The sequence below is a fragment of the Myotis nattereri genome, assembly GCF_964212035.1.
Source record: "Myotis nattereri genome assembly, chromosome: 16".
Taxonomy (NCBI): Eukaryota; Metazoa; Chordata; class Mammalia; order Chiroptera; family Vespertilionidae; genus Myotis; species Myotis nattereri.
In genome coordinates this window covers 34,566,184-34,592,474 of record NC_138091.1, presented here as the reverse complement: position 1 = coordinate 34,592,474, position 26,291 = coordinate 34,566,184, and the positions used below count along the sequence as shown (strand labels likewise).

Below are 26,291 nucleotides of genomic sequence, written 5' to 3'. Positions count from 1 at the left end.
AAGGTAAAAGGGATATGCTAATACATGTGTCAAGTGTGAAAAAACAACTGTTTTTCAAAATTAGTGACTCAAGAAAAAAGTTTGCTGCTAACTGAAATATTGAGTAGATTAAATGTGAATTAGTTAAGAAAGGCTTTCCAGACTACTTTAAGTGGTAATGTAGTTCCTAATACATTTTCATTTTCCTCCCCAATACATTTTCATAACTGTCAATTGTTTGATGTAATATATAATATCAGATAGGGAAAATGGCAAACATTATACAACTAGTTCTAAATACTCAAGAACTTTAAACAGATATAATAGTGATAAACATTCAATAGAGGAAACATGCTGATGGTATTTTTTAAAAAATAGGCCTGCCAGACAAGCAGTTTAAAATATCAACAGTGCATATATTATAAAATAAAAGGCTTATAACTCTTCCAATATTAAACTATAAATTTGTACAGCTGCCTTTTAGAGTAACTACTTTTTTAGATCTTTATCTTCTATCATAATTTAAGTGCAGCAACCTATAAATATTTTTGTTTCTTATAAATGTTAAATTATGGTAATGCCTAAAGAGCCATCATATTCATTTTGCTTATAAAACTTATTACAACTTATTTATTGACCACAATGACAAGTCCCTCTAATAGCACCTGGGATGCAGAGATATGAGGAATGCTTGGCTCTTCAGACCAACTATGCAACAATAGCACCACCTATCACCAATTAAACACAAAGGCTATAAACTCAGCATAGCAAACTATAAGAATTTTCCTCTCTACAAATTCCTTTGTGAACACTAATTTTGTAAATGAAAGCCGTTGCCATTACAAACTGCAGCTCTTAAGTCTACATTTTATTATGAAATAAAATTTAAAATTTAGAAAAAGCCTTCAAAAGTCAATTTTGTTCAGCACCCAAAGCAGTAATTACACATTCTCTGAAATCTGGAAATCACACTCTCTTTCATTTTAAGCACACTTTGACTGAAAGGTGTATCACTAAAGTAATCCAATTATATTATAGATGCATTATTGGCTCTTTCCACCAACGGACAAGTCATTTACTTTTTGAAAATAAATTGTCTGCTGGGCAATGGATAAATAATATTCTTCTTCAATACATGTACTGTTTCTATTAACAAGGAAATAAAAAAAAACTTGCTTTGAAATTATAGAGTAATGAAAACCACTTCTCACTATCACATATAAGGTTTGTACCTATAACAAATCATTGTATTCCAACACAAAATCTACTCTATACTATTATTTTCATATGCCACAAGTCTAGCACTTAACTTTTGGTTCTATCAAATAAAGCCCTAAAGTTAAAAAAAAAAAATCATATTTAACTGAGATGCTGTACTAAATTACACTAAACAATAAAGAATAAAACAAACCTGTCTTGGCATACTCACAATATAATAACCGTTTGTTACCACTAGATTAATACACAAGAGCTTACTTTGATATAGAAAAACATTTTGAAATCTGAACACACAATGTTTTTCAAAGTAATGGCTTTTAAAACAAACCTAAATGCTAGCTTCTACTCTAAACCCCTCTTTAAATGTACAGAAACAGGTAGAGAAAAAAACACATTAGGACTGATTATAAAATGCTTCCTCACATTCATTACCCATCCTTTATTGCCTCTAAATTAAGCTCCTAGAAGCTTTGTTTAATTATAAGATAAGGAAGAGGGGAAGAAACACTGTCCCTATTTATAGGTATTTGTGAATATGTTAAAGTCAAGATTGTTACAAGCATAATGCTAAAGTGTCCTAAGGGAGTCACAAATGTCAAACTTCCCAGAGAACTAACTCTTCAGTATGCGCAAATTCTATATCGGACTATTTCAGAACAGAGACAGCGCAAACAAAGCTAACAAACACATAAGATGGGCACATTTTAGAAAGGACACAGAGTGGATGGATATGTCCTTACAGGCACTGCTTTAGCTGCCGTCTTCAATTGCCTCTAATGTTTTATACAGTATGTTCACTGGTAATTTTGCTCTCAAATAAATAAGTGTCAAAACTGATTACATTTATTAAAGGCTTTCAAAATGATTTTTAGGTTTCTTAAAGAGAGCTCATTGAAAATGGCAAAGAATCTCCGAGATGAGGATTTTATAGATCCTGAATAAAATTACCAGGAGCTGTAAATTCACTTTTAAACCAACAATAATAAATAAATCCAAGGGTAGAACTACAAGGAAGGAGTGTACCGAGCAATGTTCCACCTTCCTGGCAACTGCGGTTACTTGGGGAAAGGAGGAAACCTCTCCAACAGCTCCTCATGGGTCTCTGCCTTTGTTCTTACTGGCATTTTAATTTCTGATGACAGACTTTTGTTGTTTGGAGCATAAACCGGACGTACCAGTTTGGAGGCACAATAAGGAGAACAAAGAATGATTTGTTCACACTGTAGGGGAAAAAAATCTTTTCCAACCATAGAAAATAGCTTTCGCATGGTGAAAATATGCAAATTACATACCAAACCAAAAAAGATGGGAGGAAAGTACAAGTTTAGAATCTCACAATTCAATCAAAGGCAAAAGGAAATTATAACAGCCGAGACAATAATACATACAGGGAAAGGCTATAAAAGTTGTGGGAGAGCTTTCTAAGTGCTTTTAGAGGATTCTAAAAGCAAATGAAGGTCATCTAGCCCTCAGAACCAAACTTGTTTCTGAAACCCTGATGACTTTTCAAACATATATGACTACCAAATAAAAAATTCATTAAAAAATCAAGGACAAAAACAACAAGGCTTTATAATGACAGAATTAGGACAAGAGTACATATTTACACCCTCCACTACTCTTTAGACCGGCGGTTCTCAACCTGTGAGTCACGACCCCTTTGGCGGTCAAATGACCCTTTCACAGGGGTCGCCTAAGACCATCCTGCATATCAGATATTTACATTACGATTCATAACAGTAGCAACATTACAGTTATGAAGTAGCAACAAAAATAATTTTATGGTTGGGTCACAACATGAGAAACTGTATTTAAAGGGCCAGAAGGTTGAGAACCACTGCTTTAGACACTGGTCAAATGGGGAATTGTGGGCTACAAATGATTCTTTTTAGCAAACTTTATTAAACAGACATACAGGAAGGGACAGGAGGAGAGAAGGGCTTTTGTACTATGATAATCCAGACGGAGAATTTTGTGGTTTCAAGGAAATGTCCCACTGAACGCAATTCAAATACCAACAAAATTATTTCAGATTAAAACAGAAAAAAAAAGATAACAGACAATAAATAGCCCAGCCGCGGCCGCTCAGTGGTTGAGCATTGATCTATGAACCAGATTGTGGGCTAGATTACCAATGTGGGGCATGCAGGAGGCAGCCAATCTGACTCCCTCTCTCTTTCTCTCTGAAATCAATAAAAATATTAATATATATATAAATAAATATATATGTGCGTATGTATATATGTATGTGTATATGTGTATGTGTATGTGTATATGTATATGTATATGGGTTCTGTCTGCTCCACATCTTCTCCAACAGGTAGTGTTAACCATTCTGGTGGGTAGGAGTCACACTGTGGTTTTAATTTGCAGTTTCTTCATGACTAAGGAGACTGCTTTTAATTCTTATTGGAATTTAGTTATACTGTTTCATGAATGACTATTAAAAAGTCTCTTGCCAAATACAGTTGCCTGATTCTAAAAAATTATGGATTTAAATGGTTGTCCACGATGAAAAAAAATGTATAAATCAGTCTCTGGAAAAGCAATGCTGCCTCAAACTAAATGTAGAAACAGTCTTTATTATAGTAGCCCTCCATTAGGGCAAATGATGTAAGACGTTTGTCCTAACGGACTCTTGATTTCCAGAGATTTGTATAATAAACAGTACAGAATATGAAAAAGATTCAAGAATTCATTACAGCAGCTCTAGAAAAAGGTAAAGCTTTTCATACTTAATTGAATTCCTATTTAATTCCAAATCCAGTCATGAGAAATCTCTCCACCCAACTAAGAAACAAATGGTTGGCATAAACCAAAATGCCATCCCTTGAGGTAAAAAACATAATGATTTGTAAAAATTCATACAAACATTCAAAGAAAATTCAGTCACTGCTAAAAAGAGGAAACATACAAATATCACTATGTTTCTCCTATAAATCATGTAGTTCAAACACAAAGCATAATGATTAGTAGTTCCTTTTCTTCACAGACACTTTAACAAGCTTTATTCTTTAAAAGAAAAAAAATTATAGCAGGTATTGATTTACCTATTTTTCAAAATGGCTGTATCTGATGTAGCAAATCATTTCTAGGCTGGAAATATGAATTAAAACACTAAGCCACCAGACATGAAAGACAATAGAAAAAGAACTCCTTATGTGTATCTTAAGCACATCCTGACTTTCAGTCAAAAATATTTTTCATGTCACCCTGGCTGGTGTAGCTCAGTTGGTTTGAGCATCGTTCAGTGGACCAAAAAGGTTGCAGGTTCGATTCCCTGTCAGGGCATGTATCTAGGTTGTGGGGGAGGGAACGCATCAATGTTTCACTCTCTCTCTCCCTTCCTCTCTCTCTAAAATCAATAAACATATCCTCAGGTTCTCTAGATGAGTAATGGTTCTGGTTCCACCTAGGAAGTCTAAAGGAGTAAAAGCAGTCAACAGGGAGGACCTCTGGAAGTTTTTTTATTTCCCCAAAAAAAATAATGACCTATGGCAACAATGCCAAATATGTACAACATGCCAGATCATCAGTTACAAATATCACACAGCAACAACATCAATGATTCTAACAGTTTGTAAATTTGACTTGTGTTTATTAACTATACAAATTTGCTAACTCTGGGTTTGGCTTTTAAAATAAGGGTGATGACATATCTATCTAACAAGGTAACTGTGTTAAAGTGTGTATTTAAAATACGTAACACATACTTGGCACTCAAAAAAAATAGTTAAATCAAGAAGATGCTTGTTAAATGAACTGATAAGTAAATGACTGAGTCTGTATTATTCCATCTCAATGATATTTAGTATAATTTGCCATTGCCCCATTGTTCTCAAAGCATGTTAATATTTAATGCCTGGAAACTTGTTAATACCATATCAGAAAACACACTTTGTTGCAACTCATCCTTGAACCCACCGATATATCCCTTACTATGATTTACCGCTCTTAAGGACTACTACTAGACGGTAAACAGCACCTCATCTGGACAGCAGTTTTTATCACACTTATCTTCACACTCCAGCCTCTCTCTTCCCTCTCTTACAAATATCCCACACTCATTCCAACCTTCATGTGTTAATATAATGTTTTTACCGGCATCAGGTTTTCTTACCAACAGTGATGTAAAAGCAGCCCACTTAAATAGACAAATGTAGAGTTATCAATCTTTCCTAGTTGTTTTACATGTACTAACCATACAAACACAACTGAAAAGAACTTCCTTAAAAAGATCATCATTTAGCCCTGGCCAATTTGCTCAGTGGTTAGAGTGCCTCTCACATTGACGTCTCTCTTTTTTTCTCTCTCTCCCCCTCTCTAAAATCAATAAGTTTAAGAAAAAAGATCATTTATTAGTTTTAAAGTAGCACCAAATAAAATCTTTTCATTAAAGAGAAAAATGTCGACTGCAGACTTTAGTTATTAATAATGTATCAATAATGATTCAATTTTACAAATGTACCTCACTAGTATAAGATGTTAATAGGGCAAAATGGGGAAGGAAGGGTACATGAAATTTCTCTGTACTTTCCACTCAATTTTTAGGTAAAAAATAACTTTTAAAACTAATATATACATAGGTGGGGTTAAAGAAAGTTTACAGATGTGAGTATGCAAAAGAGTTTATTCTTGTATTATTTATTAATTATTGTATTATTTTCCTTACGAACTATAAAACTACTTTTGCCCCATGCTATATGTAAAATTTTTTAACATTTCCTGATACCACTGCCCCCTCAAAATAGGGTTAAAGGGTAAAAATATATGGAAGAGGGGGAATGAATAGACAATGAGACCTTATACTAAGGAAGACAGTTCCTAAAGCAAAAGGACCTCACTTAGCCTATTTAAATATACAAGTATATCATTACCACTCTGCTGTTTCACATGTACTAATCATACAGACAACACAACTGAACTAATGAAGTTCCTTAAAAAGACTTTTTCATTACTTTGTTTTAACTTAAAAAAATCACAAGAATAATTTTCTTAATTAGGGAGAAGAGATAAAAGTAAAAAAGAGAGATAGGGGAAGGGGTGGGGATATCATCTTATACTTACGTATTAAATTACTAAGCAACAAAAAGACCTCACCTATCTACTACATCAGTGGCAATCATAACTACAAAACAATCTCTAATAAGAGCTGATAGTCTCTCTCTAAAGTCACCTGTGAGCCAATTCAGTGATATATTTTGAGTTTAGACATAAATGACGAAAAATATTCCAAAAAATTGGCCAGAGAAGCATCAGAATCTCCTATTTATACACTGTATTCAAAACCATTTTTAAACTTGGGCCTTTTTTTCTCGATAGAGAAAAGTCTCACTGCCAGGGGGTTATTTTCCATATTGCAGCACACAATTTCAAAAACTTAAGATAGCACAGTTTGAGGAAAGTATTCCGAACAGTAAAAAGTAATTATTTTGAAAGCTCCCAAAATTAGGAGAAACAAGGGGACAGGGTTTTTGTTTTATTTTTGCCTACCTCACCACAAATGATCAGGTTAGAGTGTCAGTATCTCTATAACCTGCTCTGTATGCTGTCAAGAAGAAAAAAAGGGGCAAACCGCAAAAACCACTTAAAGCGCATGCGTGGTAGGGCTAACAACTTACACAACAGATATTTGCTGACCACATAAAGCAGACGGCAACTCAGTCTATATTTTGGTCTTGACACTAAGTTCAAAATACAAAACTTGAGGCAAGAAGGAAGTGAGTTTCAAGAACAATATGAAAAGCGCAGAACACAAATATTGAATGGAACTTGTAACCGCAGTTTCATACTCCCAAATTTTTGCACACAGAGAGGAGTATTTTAAGTCGACTTTAACCTTTCCCCTTCAGCCTGATTTTTGAAAAGAAGATCAAAGAAAAACAGTTTAAACTCACACGGCCCTCCAGTTATGCAACACAGATTTAGACATTACACTTCAAAACACCAGCCATTACTTCAGCACCACCAATCCAAATACCATTCCGAGCTTTGAAGCAGCCCTAATGGTATCTTCCATTTGCAAGTAACACTTCTGTAGTCAAAAGATCTTACTCAGGGTAGATGTTAATGCAAAACCACTCAGACTACACAGACACACACGCCTGGAGGCAGACTGGAAGGTGTTCAGAAGTCAATGTAACACCATTACAGAGAGTGTCAGCCTAGCAGCTGTCATAAACACTTCATAATCACTCTGAGACACAAACTGGATTCCCTTTAACTCGTTACTTTATTTTGTGCCGAATGTGTCCAGTTGAAAAGAGAGAGAAAACAGCGCTACAGATAAGCCAATTTTGGCTTATAGCCTTCTTCCACTTTTAGAAGACTGAGTTTGTCATATATTATTGGGATTCTAAATCTACCCTGATATGATCCACTGATTGAAGATAGTTTTGCAATAGATATCTAACCAAGGAGGAACTGATGACATTAAGTGAAAAACCTAAGGTTTTTCATTTGTAAAATAGATGTACTAACTTGTAAGATTGACAAGATGATTAAAAATAAAAAATAAAAAAGACTGACAACGGCTATGGCAGGTAGTGGAGCAACTAGAACTATCTGATACTGCAGATAGAAGGGTATAATGCTACAATCTCTTTGGAAAACTCTAGGCAATTTCTAATCAAGTTAAATATATGCCTAAACTACAGCCCAGCAATTCTACTCCTAGATACTTACTCAAAAATACAGTAGATATATCTAATATTATGTTCATAGGAGCTTTATTCACTGTAACCGAGAGCCAGAAACACAAATGCCCATCAAAAGAACAGCTAAACAGCCCTAATCGGATTGACTCAGTAGTAGATAGAGCCCGCAGACTGGGGCACACATCTAGGTTTCAGGCTCGATCCCAGCCTTGGTCAGGGCTTGTGCAGCAGGTAACCAATTGATGTGTCTCTCTTACATCGATATTTCTCTCTGTGTGTCTCTCCCTCTACCTGGCACTCTGTCTAAAAATTACAGAGAGATGGGAAAATATCGGCAGATGAGGACTTGAAAAAAAAAAAAAAAAGAATAGGTAAACAAACTGTGATATATTCAATCAGTAAAATAAAACACAGTAATAAAGACAGAAATACAAACTACCACAACATGTAACAACATAGATAAGTGTAAAAATTACAATGAGGCCCGGCCAGCATGACTCCGTGGTTGAGTGTGGACCTATGAACCAGGAGGTCACAGTTCGATTCTCGGTCAGAGCATATGCTCGGGTTGCAGGCTCATCTCCAGTGTGGGGCATGCAGGAGGCAGCCAATCAATGATTCGCTCTCATTATTGATGTTTCTTTTTCTCCCTCCCCCTTCCTCTCTAAAAACAATAAAATATATTTTTTTAAATAAAATAACCAAAAAGGACACACAAATGAATACATAATGTGTATTCCACTATTTCCATGAAGTTCAATACAGGCAAAATTAATCTATGGTCGGAACAGTGATTACCTGACCTAAAAATAGGGGTGATACTGATTGGGGAACTTTCTGAGTAAGAATATTTTTCATTTATTTATATATGTGTACACCTATTCATAATACTTACGTAAACACACACACAGTTATCAAACTATAGACTTGAAATTTGTATATTTTATGGCATATTAAAACAATTTTTAAAAAGATACCTCATAAATAAACTATGATGAATCAGACAATGGAATATTATTCAGCACTAAAAAGAAATGAGCTATCATGCCCTACCCGGTTTGGCTCAGCGGATAGAGCATCGGCCTGCGGACTAAAGGGTCCCAGGTTCGATTCCAGTCAAGGGCACAGGCCCCGGTTGAGGGCTCAATCCCCAGTGGGGGACGTGCAGGAGGCAGCCAATCAATGATTCTCTCTCATCATTGATGTTTCTATCTCTCTCCCTCTTCCTTCCTCTCTGAAATCAATAAAAAATATATTAAAAAAAAAAAAAGAAATGAGCTATAAAGCATGAAAAGACATGGTTGAGAAAGTTAATTGCGTATTACTAGTGAAAGAAGTCAATCCGTATGATCTCAACCACATATATGACATATTGTAAAGGCAAAACTGTATAGATGGTAAAAAGATCAGTGGCTGCCAGAAATTGGGGAGAGGGAGTACAAAAAATTTTTAGAGCAGTGAATAGGCAGAACACAGGATATTTAGGGCAATGCGACCCTTTACGATACCATAATGGTGGATACATGTCATTAAACATTTGTCAAAATACATAGAAAGGACAACACCGAAAGTGAACCCTAAAGTAAACCATGGACTTTGAGTGATAATGTGTCAGTGTAGGTTCATCAACTATATCAAATGTATCACTTCAATGTGGAATGTTGACAGTAGGGAGGCTGTGTGTTTGTGGAGGCAGGAGATATACATGGGAACTCTCTGTACTTCCTGTACAAATTTGTGATAAGTCTAAAACTGTTCTAAAAAATAAATTCTATTTTTTTAAACAGTATCTACCAAAGAAGTTGAGCCGGGTAAATATAAGCTTAATTTTTTTCATCTATAAAATGGGAATACCATTAACTAGTAAAAATGACAGAATAAACAATAGGCAATATGCCTAAAATAATGTATGATATATTTTGATTATTTAAATTATAGATATTATTTATATTATTATGAAACTTCACTAGGCAGCACAAGTGTCAAAACTTCCCCAGGCATCCCATCACTCCTCAAAGCTCTACAGCAATCTATTCATACCTCCATCATAACGTTAATCTCATAGGCTATGGTATCGCAACCTCAGCGCCACTGACTTTTTGGGTTGGACAATTCTTTCTTGAGAGAGGTTGTCCTGTAACACTGTAAGATGCTTAACAGCATCTCTGTCTTTTACCCACTAGATGCCAGTAGCAACTCCGAATTGCTGACAACAAAATATATCTGCAGACATAGCCAGATGTCCCTGGGGGCAAAATCACTTCCATTTGAGAAGCACTGACACAAGACTGCAATTATGTAGTGACATTTTGCACAAGCGGGATATAATCTCCTTAAGGTCTTAAGTTACAATTGTATCTCCAAACACTTGGCATAAAACCTAAAGTTTCAGGGTTGCTGAGTGGAAAACTTATGTTGCTATCAATTACTGAAAACAGAGATTTTAGGAAGGGGTAGACTGCAAATGGGATGGAATGACAGCAAACAACAAGAGATTACAAAGCTTAGTATGGATCTTTCTGAAATTGAGTCTCTAGCACACTTAGATGAAAATATCCAGCAAAAGGTTGAAATCCTAAAACAAATGTATTAAACATATATGCACATATATGTAATATATACAAACATATGCATATACAGTATAGCTGGCACAAAAGATACATCAGACAATGTAGTTATAGCACAAGAGATACAAAGACCATTAAGACATGATCACACATCTCCCCTAAACTCCCAGCCTTTAAAACCCTCAAACCAAAGGACCCAGTACCTTCCCCTTCCCCCTCTTCTTCCCTCTCAGGATTGCATCTCCTAAACTCGTAAGGGTCCCCCCAAGACTTGCAACCAGGAGAGCAAAGGGCAGTGACAGCTCATCCAGGGCTAATCCCCAAACCTGTCCCCAAGTTGCCCTTTTCTGACTCTCCAGTGAGCTGACAGCAGCTCCGCTTTGGTTCACTTCTCACCCATGTTTCTAGAGAGCCAAAGTAGCCCCGCCTACTCTCCTGTTGCTTCTATCCTAGGCCCTTCCTTGTTTCACTGTCTCCAGCTTTAATAAATGCTCCCCCCAAAGTGGGGGGGTGGGGGGGCGGGACAGGAGGGAGACATCATCACAGTACTAGGGAGGCTTACAAAGAATTCTCCCAACTGCTCATGTAAAAATCAAGATTCCCGCCCTAGCTGGTTTGGCTCAGTGGATAGAGCGTTGGCCTGTGGACTCAAGGGTCCCAGGTTCGATTCCAGTCAAGGGCACGTACCTTGGTTGCGGGCACTTCCCCAGTGGGGAGTGTGCAGGAGGCAGCTGATTGATGTTTCTCTCTCATCGATGTTTCTCTCTATCCCTCTCCCTTCCTCTCTGTAAAAAAAATCAATAAAATATATTTTAAAAAAAAATTCTCAGTGGCATCTTTTAAAAAAAAAAAATCAAGATTCCCAGAAAATACTAGAACACATAGGCAAAGTGAATCAAAAATTAGGAATCAGAAATGTTTCATTTAATTCACTTGGTCCTATGTCCAAAGTTTAAACGTTAAAATGAATATGAGCACAATTTAGAAAATAGTAATACTAGTTGAATTTCTTTTGAAAGTCTCCAGAAAACTAATGTTTTCTGTTATCTCACTCTTCTCAGAAAAATGAGACAACTGATTACTGACAATAAACTGTTTTCTGGTTTTAATATTGTACTAAGAGTTTACATAAGATGTCACCTTTGGGGAAACTGTGGGGAGGGTACGCAGGACTTTAAATAATATTCTGTAACTTGCCATGAGTCCATAATTATTTCTAAATAAGAACATTTTAAAAGTCAATTCAAAAATAAACCAAAGAAAAATCAAAAACAGACACAGCAAAATCTACCTGTACACATACGGTGTTAACTGCAATTAAGTGGCGGAGGGGGAGAATGATTATGGTGTTGCTGTTGTTGTTGTTTTCAGGAAATGGTGCTGAATAAGTTGGGTGTCATTTTTTATTAATATTTTAAATTTTTAAAAAGCCTTGACTACTATCTCATACCATACATACAAAAAATTATTTCAAATGGATCATAAAGTTAAAATTAATAACAACAACCTTCTAACAGAAAACACAGGAAATTATCTTCATGTCCTTAGAACAAAAAAAAATACACAAAGCATTAACAATAGATAAAACACTTAAAATCTGAACCTTATTTCTTTCATCATAAGACATTATTAAGAAGGTAAAAATATAAGAATGCCTATAAAGGAGACTATTAAGACAAATGATAAAATCAGAAAATGGACTGTGGATTACATAATAGTATTATATCAAATTTAAATGTCCTGGTTTTGATAATAATGTTATGTGCTTATTTTTAGGAAATATATACTGAATTATTTATGGAGACGGGGGACATGATTTCAACAACTTTTAAGTGGTTCAGAAAAAAATCTGCACAAATGAAAAAAAAATCTGCACAAATTAAAGAATGATAAAGCAAATGAAGCAAAATCTCCATAATTCTAAATCTGGCTAATAGGTAACAGGAGTTCGATATACTAGTAATAAAATTTTCAGATGGTTTGAAATTACTGTGAAATAAAAACCCCACCATGAGATACAAATACATACCCACCGGAATAATTAAAATTTAAGACACAATCCCAAAAGAGTGAGAACGTGGAGAAAATGAAACTTTCATACATATTGGTCAACCACTTTGGAAAACTCTTTGGCAATAACCTACTACAGTGAAACATACACCACAGTATGACACAGCAAATCCACTCCTTGGTCTATCTCCAAGAGAAATGGGTGTATATGTCCACCAAGAAACATACAAGAATGTTCACAACAGCTTTATTCAGATTACTCAAAAACTGGAAACAATAAATATTTTCTATTAGTTGTATAATGGATTTTTCAAAATGCGTTGTATCCATGATAAAATACAACACAACAAAAATAAGAACGCATTACTACTACACGCAATAACATGAAAGAGTCTCATAGCCATACTGCTAAGAGAAAGAAGCCAGACCCAAAAGAATACAGACTGTATTATCTACAACCATATTTTCTTAATGAAGTTCAAGACTAGAAAAAACTAATCTCTGATGATAGAAGTCAGAGCAGTGATTACTCGGAGGCACCAGGAGGACAGTATCTACAGGGAAGTGGCCTGAGGGACTCTGCTGAGTTGCTAGAAACATTCTATATCTCAATTTGAGTGGTATATAGAAGGTTACATCCAGTTATACAAATTCAATCTGTATCCTTAAGATCTGTGAACTTACACATTATATTCAATATATTCCATAACAAAAGAAAAAACTGCCTCCCACTGATTCTTAAGTCAGCTTATCTCCAAAGAATATTTGTTTTAGAGTAGAAAAACATAAAAAATATTTCATACAAGAAAGATTCCACTTTACAATGATAAATCCCATAAACTCATTTAAAGCAAATTCCCTATACTAAATCAAAAAAAGTCATACAATGCCACTATTAAAACATAAATTAATGCCGAAACCGGTTTGGCTCAGTGGATAGGGCGTCAGCCTGCGGACTGAGAGGTCCCGGGTTCGATTCCGGTCAAGGGCATGTACCTGGGTTGCGGACACATCCCCGGTGGGGGATGTGCAGGAGGCAGCTGATCGATGTTTCTCTCTCATCGATGTTTCTAACTCTCTCTATCTCTCTCCCTTCCTCTCTGTGAAAAATCAATAAAAATATATTTTTAAAAAAAACACATAAATTAAGGTTAGGGGACTATAAAGTAGGATTAAAGTTCAGATGCAAAACTTCTCTAAAGTGACAGCTTAAGAAACAAACTCTAGAAAAAAGTATTTTCCTCCACAAAAATGGGTGGATTCCAGAAGTTATTTCAATATTATTTTTAATTTCTACTTTTATGCACTTCATGACACCCAATGTTCTTGTACTGCAGATGACTAAAGAACCATCCATTAAGTCTATTTTCAGTAATAAGAAGCTGGAACAAACAAAATAAAGCCCTATTCTCAACAAAGGTCATTTTTCCACTGGGATTCATATTCAAACTTTTTCAGTTTGCCAGTTACCCAAATCACTGACTTTATATTGCTCCCAAAAGAAACCCATAAAATGGTTTCCTGGCTAGCAATCTTAACATGGCAAGGTCAACTGGCACCCAACTTTTATAATTAATAGACTAATTGGTATTTACCTCAAATATGCCTTTGCATGTTTTCTCTAAAGCTCTTAGTGTAAAGGCTACATTAAAATCTTTAGGGTAAATATTTCCTTTCAAGGTTGAAACAGCTGCACTTCTCTTAGCTCAATGTGTTAGCGACACCTAGTGTTACATCCTTGATATAAATTCAAAGTTCCAAGAAAACACTCCAAATGCTAACTTATTGAATCTATCATACAGTTTCTACAATGCAACTGTTACCTTCTAGGTGATGTAATGAATACATTTTCAAGTTTTTTAAATATATTAATAGTTTCCAAGGATGAAGAAAAAACTAAGTAGACAGTTAAACACAGCAAGAATATATATAAAAATATCGTAACTTTTACAAGGTACTATCTTGGGTTTCCTGTCTGTCAAAATTTTTAAATGAGAATATTTTATTACTTATAATACAGTACAATTTTTGCCTTATTGAACTGTTTTGATACAACTTCATTTTACTTACTGATTAGTAACTCAAAAATAAAAAGGGATATAAAATTACTGTTTAAAAGCATACAATGATTCAACTGCCTTATATAATTTTAACGTAAGTCTAGTAATCAAATTCTATTTCTTCTAAAACTATGGCCACCTTACGTACCAGACAGCACTAGTCCCAGTTCAAGACTTGGAAATGTCTTTGACTCTTCTCTTCTGAATGTTTTATTAGTTACGATAACAACAAACTGAGTTAAGGTTCTCAACATCTCACATTTAGGTAATGTTGGAACTGACTCCAGAGTGGCTTTAACCTTTTCTTTCTCTTTATGCTTTATTCATCCTGTTGCCACTGCAAAATCAATCTTTATTAAATATGGATTTGGGAATGTATCTCTGTTACTCAAAGATTTTTAATGAGTTCATACTGGCTGAAAGATTAACATCCAACCCCTCAACCTGCACTTCAAATTTCCTCCTTGAAATTTTTACATCTCACTCCAAGTCCATGAAGAGAGGACAACCACTAAAATGTATGCTGATGATCACAGAGACGTTCTTTGTATTAAATAACACATGACTGCACAATGTCTAAAACATACTCGTTGTCATAAACAACTCCTCCTACAACTGGATCCCCTGTTGATAGTGCTTGTCAAACCATGTTATAAAGGCTCAATTATTTTTATTTATTTCCACTCTGACACAAACAGATACTTCTGTAAACTACAAACACATGTTTGGATGCTGTGCAACTGGCAAATCACAATAGGTTTCTAAAAGCTTATGCTCATATTCTTACTTACCTTGTTGCATACAGTAACAGACATTGCACTAACCAATTTAAAGCTAAATTCATTATCTTTCCACCCAAAGATATGCTCCTTATCGTAACTTTTCTATTTTTCACAAGAGTCATCGCTGTTTCTCCCTGTTCAAAGTCTTCCAAGTGGTTTCTACAATTCAATCTTTTAATGGTCAAAAAAAATTGTACAAAAGATTCCTAAAAGATATTCAAATGGCCAACAAATACCTGAAAAAGTGCTCAACCTCATTAGTCATCAGAGAAATACTAACTAAAACTACAAGGTATCACCCATCAGAATGGCTAAAATTCAACAGATGAGCAACTGACTTTGGAAAGATATTGAGCAATTCACACATTGTTGGGGGAAATGTAAAATGCTACAAATGCTTTGGGAAAAGGTTTGGAAGTTTGTTACAAAATTAACCACACTGCTACCCTATGAAGTAGCAGTTCCACCTGTAGGTCCTTATCTAAAAGAAATGAACACCCATGTTTTATAAAAAGACTTGAAGAAAAATCTTCACAGCAGCTTTGTTCATAATAGGCAAAAGCTATCAAAAGGCCAACTACCCTTCATTAAGAGATGAGGTAAACTATGGTATATGAATATCTTGGACTACAACAGCAACCAAAGGAAACAAGCAACATGCATGCATGTCACAAACACTTTGCTGAGAGAAAGAAACCTTACACCAGAGTACATACTGTATATTAACAAGAAGTTCTAAACCAGGAGAATCTAACGTATACTAGTAAATACTTAGAAGAGTGATTGCTTCTGGATGGGGTGGAAGAAAACTAATTGAGAATAGGCATGAGGGAAATTTCTCGAGTAGTAATCATGTTCTGTATCTTGAAGAGATTGGGGTTATTTAGGTGTATGCTCTTGTCAATATTTACACATTGAGATTTGAATATTTGTGTATAAATTTTATCTAACAAAAACTAAGCAAATATTGAACTCCAGTTAATATACACACAAAAGTACTTAAGGGGAAGTATGCTCATGTTTGGAATTTACTCTGAAATGTGTCAAATAAAATGGATGGATAAACAGAAAATTTACAAAATCACTGCCAGATTTTAAGATTACTTAAAATACAGCAGAGCCGAAACCGGTTTGGCTCAGGTGATAGAGCGTCGGTCTGTGGACTGAAAGGTCCCAGGTTCGATTCCGGTCAAGGGCATGTACCTGGGTTGCGGGCATATCCCCAGTAGGAGATGTGCAGGAGGCAGCTGATCGATGTTTCTCTCTCATCGATGTTTCTGACTCTCTATCTCTATCCCTTCCTCTCTGTAAAAAATCAATAAAATATATTTTAAAAAAATATATATACAGCAGAGTAAAATTTTAATGGTACAATCTTAGTAGAGGGTATACATGCTTTCACTACAAAATGGTTTCAACTGTGGAGTATATTGAAAATTTTTAAAGTCCTTACAATGGTTGACAGAGCTCTATCTAGCCCACTACCATCTCTCAGACATCATCTCCTAGCATTCATAACCTTGCCCACCCAGCTCTAGATAAATTGCCTCTTTGCTATTCTGGAATATAGAAAACACAATCCGAAAAAGAAAAAGTAAATTTTGAAAAAAGAGAAAAAACATAATACTACCACAGAGTACTGGCTTTGAATGTTCCTCTCTCAGATACCCCATAGGATGACTCTTTCACACTTCTACGCAAGGGATCCCTGAGAGAGGTTTTCCCAGACCACCTGAATAATATGGCACCATCAACCACCCACCATAACACTCACCACCATCTAGCATGGTACATGCTTGTTTATCATCTAGACTGCTCTCCGACCCACCTACCTAGAATGGCAAGTCCATCAAAAGAATGATTTTGTATACTCAGTTTTCCCAGCACCTTGATCAGGCTCCGACATGTAAAAGGCAATAAATCTTTGCTACATGAATGAATCAATAAATGAACAAAGTGAGTATGAATGGCATGGCTTTACGAGAATGCAATTTAACAATTCTATGAAGAACATGAGTATTTCTACATTTATTGATCTCTCCAAATTACATGATAATAAAGATATTTATATCAATATTCTTTAAGAAGAAAACAACTAGATCTTCCAGGTAGGCCCTGCACATGGCTCCTGGCAACCGTAGTTCCACAGACTAATTCGCCAAAATGACTAACACAAAGGGAAAGGGGAGAGGCACCCGCTATACATTCTCTAGGCCTTTTAGAAAACATGGAGTTGTTCCTTTGGCCACATACTTGCGAATCTACAAGAAAGGTGATATTGTGGACAGCAAGGGAATGGGCACTGTTCAAAAAGGAATGCCCACAACTGTTACCATGGCAAAACTGGAAGAGTCTACAGTGTCACCCAGCATGCAGTGGGCATTGCTGTGAACAAGCTAGTTAGGGCAAGATTCTTGCCAAGAGAATTAAATGTGCGTATTGAGCATATTAAGCTCTCTAAGAGCAGAGATAGCTTCCTGAAACGTGTGAAGGAAAATTATCAGAAAAAGAAGGAAGCCAAAGAAAAAGGTACCTGGGATCAACTGAAGCATCAGCCTGCTCCACCCAGAGAAGCATGCTTTGTGAGAACCAATGGAAAGGAGCCTGAGCTGCTGGAACCCATTCCCTATGAATTCATGGCATGATAAGTGGGGAAAAATAAAAAAGACTTTGGTGATGATGATGAAGAAGTAGGAGGAGGAGGAGGAGGAGGAGGAGGAGGAGGAGGAGACAACAACTACTAAAAATCTAAATCAGCATCCAACTACAGAGAAAAGAACACTTCACCTCAGAGCCTCTGACTTTACAATTTGCTGTTCCCTCCTACCCTGGCTAAATCTTAACTTTTGTACTGCTTAGTTATTATTCTATTATTTCTTCACATTACAATTTAAGTTATATATATTTTTATTTAAATCCTTCTTTCATACTAGCTGTATTAGAGTAAAGACTGTGTCTATTTTGCTCAAAATACATTTTATCCCAGACCTGTGTTGAATAAATGAACACCAATTAAGTCCTCATAGTTCATAGCACCAAGTCAATCTATGTGTAAAACTAGGAGGAAAAAAATAAAAAAATATAAGTATGTTACTTTCAAATATCTGAAATACATACTATGATAACAACAATAACAGAAATGAAGATGATAAGCAAGGAAGAATACAGAAATGCTGTTCTTTTCATATGAATCCCATAAAAGTATTTGGTTTTTAGTCCAGGTACATTTATAACTTTTTTTTAATTAAAGATTTTAAAAAGAGTCTCTACTACATTACCAAAAGAAGCAATTACATTGTTAGACATAGATGCGAATAGGGCCTGTTTATCCAAGAACATCAGCATAAGAAATAATCATTTCTTTTTTTTTTTTTTAATATATTTTTATTGATTTTCTACAGAGAAGAAGGGAGAGGGATAGAGAGTTAGAAACACTGACCAGCTGCCTCCTGCACGCCCCCCAGTGGGGACGTGCCCACAACCAAGGTACATGCCCTTGACCGGAATCGAACCTGGGACCCTTGAGTCCGCAGGCCGACGCTCTATCCACTGAGCCAAACCGGTTTGGCGAAATAATCATTTCTTATATTACATCAGATATGTTGAAAGTAGGGGCCTGACAGTTTGGGAAAGCTAAGAGAACTGGTGGTTTCCTGCAGCCATCTCATCTACAAAGTGTGGGATTGGGAAACAGAAAAATTACTTCTGCATAGTTCTGCTTCTGAGCTAACTCTACTATATTCCTGAACATCATCTAAGCTTCGTTCATATTTGCGCACTTCTTATATAGACAATCTTAAAAAATGTTTAACCACTCGGGCCAGTATGGCTCAGTGGTTGAGCGCCAACCTCTGAACCAGGAGGTCGAGGTTTGATTCCCAGTCAGGGTCACATGCCCTGATTGTGGGCTTGATTCCCACTGTGGGGCAAGCAGGAGGCACCCGATCAATGACTCTTTCTCTTCATTGATGTTTCTCTCTCTCCCCCTCCCTTCATCTCTAAAATCAATTTTTAAAAAATATTTAACCAAGATATGTTTATTTTCTTAATCGAAGACTCACGGGTGGGACAGTTATATAAAATCTACAGAAGAGAGAACCGTGCACAAAACTGAGGCAAAACTGTGCTTAGTTTGGACCAGGATTGACGTTCTGCTTACCTATACTTACTCAAAAGCTGGAGGAATCACCCTACCTGATATCAAATATACTACAAGGCTATCGTCATCAAAAAGAATGGTACTGGCATGAAAACAGATATATAGATCAATAATACAGGGGGCTGGATGAAAAAGGTGAAGGGATTAAAGAAAGAAAAAAAAAACCTTCTTAGACACAGACAACAGTATGGTGATTATCAGAGGGAAAATAGGGTGGGGGACGTAGAAGAGGGTAAAGGGGGGGATACATGGTGATGGAGGACTTGACTGGGGCTGCTAAACATACAATACAATATACAGATGATATATTATAGAATTGTACACCTGAAACCTATATAATTTTATTAACCAATGTCACCCCAATAAATTCAATAAAAATTTTAAAAAGGCAAATACGATTTATGGTCTGCAAAGATCCCTAAGAGCCAGGATTATTTCTAGCTTGACCAACATTAGCTCCCCACTGTCTAGCATATGGGAATACTTAAATAATTACTGAATAACTGACTAGTGATAAACAAGTTTCAGAAGGGTTTAGTTAGAGTAATGCATAACAGTCACAGTAGTCTATAAAAGATAAATATTTGAAGCTATATCATAACCTTTTACAATGAAAACTAAAACTGCCAAACTGTGCATGGTATATCTTCTGCAATCACATGTTGGAAGTAATGAAGTATAGCTCTTAGACCATGGACTCTGAATTTGAAGTCAGACAGAACTGAGTTTGAATTCCAACTCTGCCTCTTACAAGTTATGTGACCTTGCCACCTGTAAAACAGGGTAACTTCTACCTCACAGGGTACAGTATATGAGATAGTGTATATATAAAGCTCTTTGAACACAGTAAGAGCTCAATCAATGCATCAGAAGGAGCTTATTACCCGGACTGCTTCCTAATTTTTGAAACAGTTCTCACAGGGCTATACTACTTGCAATAGTAAACAACTAGTCAAAAACAAAACAAAACAAAAAAAAACTAGTCAATAAAAATTTGAAACTGGACATAAAAACTACTTTAAAGAAGTTAATTTAAATTACTCAGAAGACCTTAAGTTATTCAGAACTAAACACGAGTTACTTTTGTGAGTATTAAAAGTGATACCTCTAATTACAACCAAAACAAGTTGGTAGCCTGAGTACCACCAAAGGAATGTGCTCAATCCAGTCAGCACTCCTAACCACACGAGGTTCAACCCTCTTGTTAAAACTTGAGCTTCCTCTTTGCCTTTAAGTCTGTCAACAAACTGTGTAATAGATGAAAAGGTAGTCTCTATTAATAAGAGCTGCATTTACAAAACCCTTTCCTCTGATCACGACACAGAAATAGTTCCCTGGGTAAAAAGAAAAAACCTATAAAAACCAATGCCAGATTTTAAGGCCTTTGTCCATGCCTTTGGCATAGTACTTAAATTACAGACCATGTTACAGGACCTTGAAAAATGTCAGCTACACATCCCAAAAGGCTAAAGAAAGAGGACACTAAGTCCATGCCATACCAACAGGAATCTTCTACCTCTGCAAAATAAAGCCAATCTTCAAAAACAAGAAATACAAAACCCCAAGTCCTAAATACCTAACAATATGATACATAATTATATGATCAGATGGAATACCAAAGTTCATCATAAGTGATCTATCGAAGAACAAATACATTTTACTTAAAATGTTTAAAAAATAATGAAGTCCAATATGCTGGTTACTTCATCCTTACACTACTGACACCAAAATCCTGCACTCAAGAATATCCTGATTCCTATTAAATTTGCAGCAATATATGTTTATTTATAAATATTTTAAGTAGTAACCATATTACCCAAAAGAACAACAACAACCAAAAAAGGCAGGGGAATTCTAGCTGAGACACACACAAACACACACAAGGGGCTTCTAATGAGTTTGGTGAATATATTTATTAAAGGTACAAATTAAAATTCTATTGGCCCCAAGCCTCCAACTGCAAAAGAACCACACAATAGAAGTCCCCTGTCTGCCCCCATCTACTGAGGAGATGCGGTATTTAGGTCATGCCATAAACCAGAATGTAAATAAGTATAAGCTGCAGTATGCAATCCCGACTACACTTCACTGAGCTGTGATCCTACCAAGCCTTTTCCTCTTTTAGGACATTTTATTTTGGGTCATTCCAAAGTGGAATATGTAGGGTTTAAAAGGCAAACTGGGACCTGTTAGGCAATTCAAACATTTATCAAAATCGGAACTAACCCTACGCAGATACACACATATAAAGTAAGTTTTGTTCAAGGTCATGTATTACATTATTGTTTCTAATTTTAAAAAGGGACATTTATGTTTTTCAGTAATAGGGAACAAGTTACGTAAATTAAGGAAACCCAGGTAGCTTATATGCAGCTATAAAACTCAACGAAGCATCTCTCAGAACACTGACTTGATGAGGAAAAAAACCTCAAGGTACAAACTAATATGCTCCTATCTGTTAGGAAAGAGCAGAGTGGGAAAAATATATTTATATATTTTTTGCATAAAATATAGCTATAAGGATACATAAGAAACTAGAAAATTTGGCTGCCTCAAGGTAGGGGAAATGGGAACTAAGAGTGGGAGTGGGGATGAAGTGAATGTTTAATTCTAAAACACTGATTTTTCTTAAGTGATTGCTAATTTTTAAAACAAGTCCTTTGTAAATCTGTTTAATCATTTATAAAATGGGAGGAAAAAATAATACCTACTTAGTAGAGTTACCATGACAAAACTGAGATCTTGCATATAAAGTGATTCCCACAATTCCTAGTCCACTTTTCAAAATCATTTACAGCATCTCTGGCCCTTATTCCTTGTACTTTGCATGGTGTTGCACACCTAACTGTATCTTAAGCAACTACTATGAAACAAATGAATGAGACCTTTCTGAAAGTATCACCAGATTTCCCATCAGACAGCATTCAGCAAAAGTATTGTATTTTAGGAAGTCAACCATCTTCATACTTACAGGGATGCTCCAGACCTGTATTCCATCACTGTAGCCAATCATAATCAGCAAAGGCGGCTCATTCCCAGTGCTGTGTATTTCATGAAATTCCAGATTTCTTGATGTATCTACATTAGAATTAAATAACAGGAATTAAAAAGACACAATGTCAGTTAAGATAGCAACATATTTCTTTAATTCCATTAGTACTACAATTGTCTCACAATAAAAAATAAGTGCAGAAGTATTTGGAAGACCTCATTAAAGGAAGTGAACATCCCAGCCAGTGCAGCTCAGCAGTTGAGCAATGACCCAAGAACCAACAGGTTGCCGGTTCGATTACCAGTCAAAACACATGGCAGGGTTGTGGGCTATTCAGTTCACTGACACCCCTGCCTCTTCCCTTTAGACTCACCTTAGATACTCCTCCCATCTTAGTTTTTTATCAACCATCTCAGTAATTTCTGTCAATAATCTACATTCTCTTATCCTTCTTTGTGGGATCTTTGCATAGCATCCAAATAGCAAAGCCCTATTCCTAGATGAACCCAACTACCCACTATCCTAGTATGTTCTTTGGCAGCCATATACTGACATAGAAACATCATTGTGAGAAAAAATTGGTACACTATAAATTAAATTACCTCCACAAGCTTCAACTGGATGCTCAAAACTGCACAACAAATTTATTGTTTCTAGAACTTAATTTATAATTTATTCAACGACTTTCTTAAACTTTGTCCCAGTCCTGACTCTGTCCACTCTCTCCTCACTCCAATAATCTGTCTCATACTGCACAGGGAAACTACAAACTTCCTGTTGCCAAAGATCGATTTGCATCTGTGGCAGCCTCTTCACCTTCCATCCTATTACAAATAGTTGTCTTTCCTGCTGTCGAAAGCAAACCCTCCATCTGTGCTTTGGGTCCCATCCTCCACCCCTTCTCAGGGGCCCTTTTTCCAATCATTCCTTTTCTGTTTCTTCGATTCCTTCCATGCTATTGGACACTTTCAAGGAGCATTTACACATGCGGAAGTGTTCCCTATTTTTTCAAATAAACCAGTACCAGGGGATTTTAGATATATATAATGTAGACAAAATTAAACTCTGAAATATAATTCAGAAAAGTATTTTCATGATCACAGTATAAGGAAAGATTTCTACACACACACACACACACACACACACCTCAGTGAGACAGGCCAGTAAGCCAAGAGAAGCAGAATAGGGAAACTAGTTAAATAGCATTTTGTAACCATCTAGTAAATCCTATCTTCCCTAAATCAGGGACACTTAAGAGTATATGATTTGCACTTGTTCTCCCCAACCAGAGGGTAAATAGCTTAAATCATCCTGCTCAGGGAGACAGATAGCAGAAATCCAATTAGTGCCATTTGCTAACCACACCCAAGGACAGATGAAGTTAAGAGAATAAATCTCATTTTGGTACATCAGCATAAAGCTGATGAATATTCTATCGACATCCTCCCTAAGACTTCCCCTAAACACGCAGCCTTTCAAACCCCTCAAAAGGAAGGTCAGAAGGTCCAGTGCACGCTCTCCCTCTCATCAGCACACCTGTGCCTGTGCCTCCCCCACCTCCACCCGTGAACCTTCCCTCCTCTTCTTTCCCCACAGGCAGGCATCTCCTAAATTCTAAGGGACTCCATGAGGCTTGCAGCCAGGGCATCAATGGGTAGCAGCCACTAATCCCAGACAACCCCCCTGACCCTGTCCCCAAGGGACCCCTTTTCTCTGGCTTCTTAGTGGGCCAAAGAAGATTCGCCTAAGCTGATTTCCCCAGTCCGTTCTTATTTCCCTGTCTGCAGCTTTAATAAAAGTCCTCTAAAATTCACCTGGACTTGTGTTGTGAAATTTTTCCTGCACAAAATCAAGAACCCACACACTACCAGCTGTCCCTAGGCCCTAGACCAGTTCAGGGCCTGGTCCCCTTTCCAGTAACATTAGCACAAAAGATTGGCAAATTCTACTGCATTATTTTTTACATTAAAATGAAGAACTTCTGTTAATCAGGAGCCACAGGATGGGAGAAGAGTCTTGCAACAAGCATAACCCCACAAGGACTCATCCAGTACATGTAACAATTAAAAATCTATATGAAAGATAAGTCATTAGAAAAATAGGCAAGAGACATGAAACAGCACTTCAAAAAGAGGATATTCAAAAGATCAATAAAACATGAAAAGTGGCTGGACCTCATTTGCTGTAATCAATGAAATGCTAATTAAAACCACAATGACAAAATCAAGTGTTGAGAGGATGTGGAGCAAATGGATTGCTTATTCAATGCTGGTGAATTTAATTAGTACAACCACTTTGGAAAACAGTTTGACAACTTAGTCAAGCTGAGGATACCACGCCCTTTGACAGCAGTTCCACTCTAGGTATACATGCTCATTAGAAGCATTAGCACACACACATACACTAAGAGACATGCACAAGAATATCCATAGCAAGACTATTTGAAAAGAGCCAAAAGCTGCAATGAATGCAAAGGTCCATCAACAGAATCAACAAGCGCAGTGTTATACTGATACAACTGAATACTTTTGAGCACAGAAAAAAGAATGAACTACCTTACTACCATACACCATAACATGAATGAACCTCACAGACATAATGAGCAAAATAAACCAGACACAAAAGACCTTATATTGAATAATTCTATCTATATGAAATTCAAAATAACCAGGAAATTCGTAATATTCTTTTTCTTACCCTATATGATGGTTACAGAGGTGTTGGGTTTGTAAAAATTTCACTGACCTATACTTTAATTTTGTGTTCTTTACCATGATGTTTGCACAATATAAAGGTTTGTAAAAATCATAAATTAAAGTAGCAATATCCTTCTCCCGGTATTTGATTTCATCACTCTCCTCTCCTAGAAGCTGAATTCCTCGATTGAGTTGTTTATAACCATCATCTATTTTTGATTTTTCATTCACCCAAAAATACATTCCAAGATGGTTTCTGCCCCTAACACTCCTCCAAAGTGACTTTTGCTTTAGTCGCCAATCATCTCCAAGTTGTTGTTAAAGAGAAAACCATAGGCCCAAAATGGCATCCCTCATGCTGAAAGTCCCTGATACCAAACCTAAATTTAATACCTGCCCTAACTGCAATTTCAACCTCTCCCAGAAACTTATCAGTCTGGAATTTTATGGTCAAGCACCAGTAAGGTTATCTGTTAAAAGAGGACCCTCTCCGTCCTCAATCTGTATAACAAAAGCCATTCAGGCCCTGGCCAGTGTGGCTCATTTGGTTGAGCATCAGCCTATACACCAAAAACAGTCCCTGGTTCAATTCCAGGTCAGGGCTTGTGCCGTTTCAGGCTCGATATTCAGTGTGGAGCATGCAGGAGGCAGCCGATCTCTCTGTCTCTCTCTTCCTCTCCCTTCTTCTCTCTCTAGCACAATAAAAATCTTTTTTTAAAAAAACAACCGCCTGTATCTCTTTCCCCCAATGATGTTCAGCCCAAAAACAATCCTTTCTTTTTTTTCTCCCTTGCTCCCTTTTTCCTAAAAAAAACCTTCCATTTTGTACAAGCCCTTGGAACACCCTCCTGGTTGCCAGAAGGGGTGCTGCCCAATTCATGAATCACTTGTAACCCCCCCTAATGAATTTTAATGAATTTCTTGTAACCCCATACAGCTTCCCCTTTGATTCTGATGTGTAAAACTGCTTCCCGGCATTGTCATCAGTTTGACTCAAATAAACTCATAAAAATTCTCTACAGGTTTGAAAGTTTCCCTTTTCTTCTCACAGTGTACCCTCCCCTACGTGATCCCATTGCTTCAGTTAGTGTCTCTTCAGCATGAGTTGTTGGGTATCTCAATAGTAGAGCAAATTCCACTCAAAGATCATTATTTTTCTCCCCAAATCTGAT

The 26,291-nt window shown here is 36.4% G+C and overlaps 1 protein-coding gene and 1 pseudogene across 5 annotated transcripts in view; one reads left to right on the top strand and one right to left on the bottom strand.

The window, feature by feature from the left end:
• The window catches only part of BCAS3 (BCAS3 microtubule associated cell migration factor), a 472,069-nt gene that overhangs the window by 431,380 nt on the left and 14,398 nt on the right, over positions 1-26,291 (bottom strand). For all 4 annotated transcript variants that reach the window (XM_081108786.1, XM_081108785.1, XM_081108787.1 and 1 more), the window contains exon 5: positions 22,403-22,509. In XM_081108786.1, coding sequence (XP_080964912.1) covers positions 22,403-22,509 — 107 coding nt within the window. The remainder of the gene's footprint in view (positions 1-22,402; positions 22,510-26,291) is intronic.
• LOC308532074 (large ribosomal subunit protein eL21-like) lies at positions 17,436-17,917 on the top strand (annotated as a pseudogene). Its single transcript has one exon. The product of its transcript is annotated as a large ribosomal subunit protein eL21-like (transcript).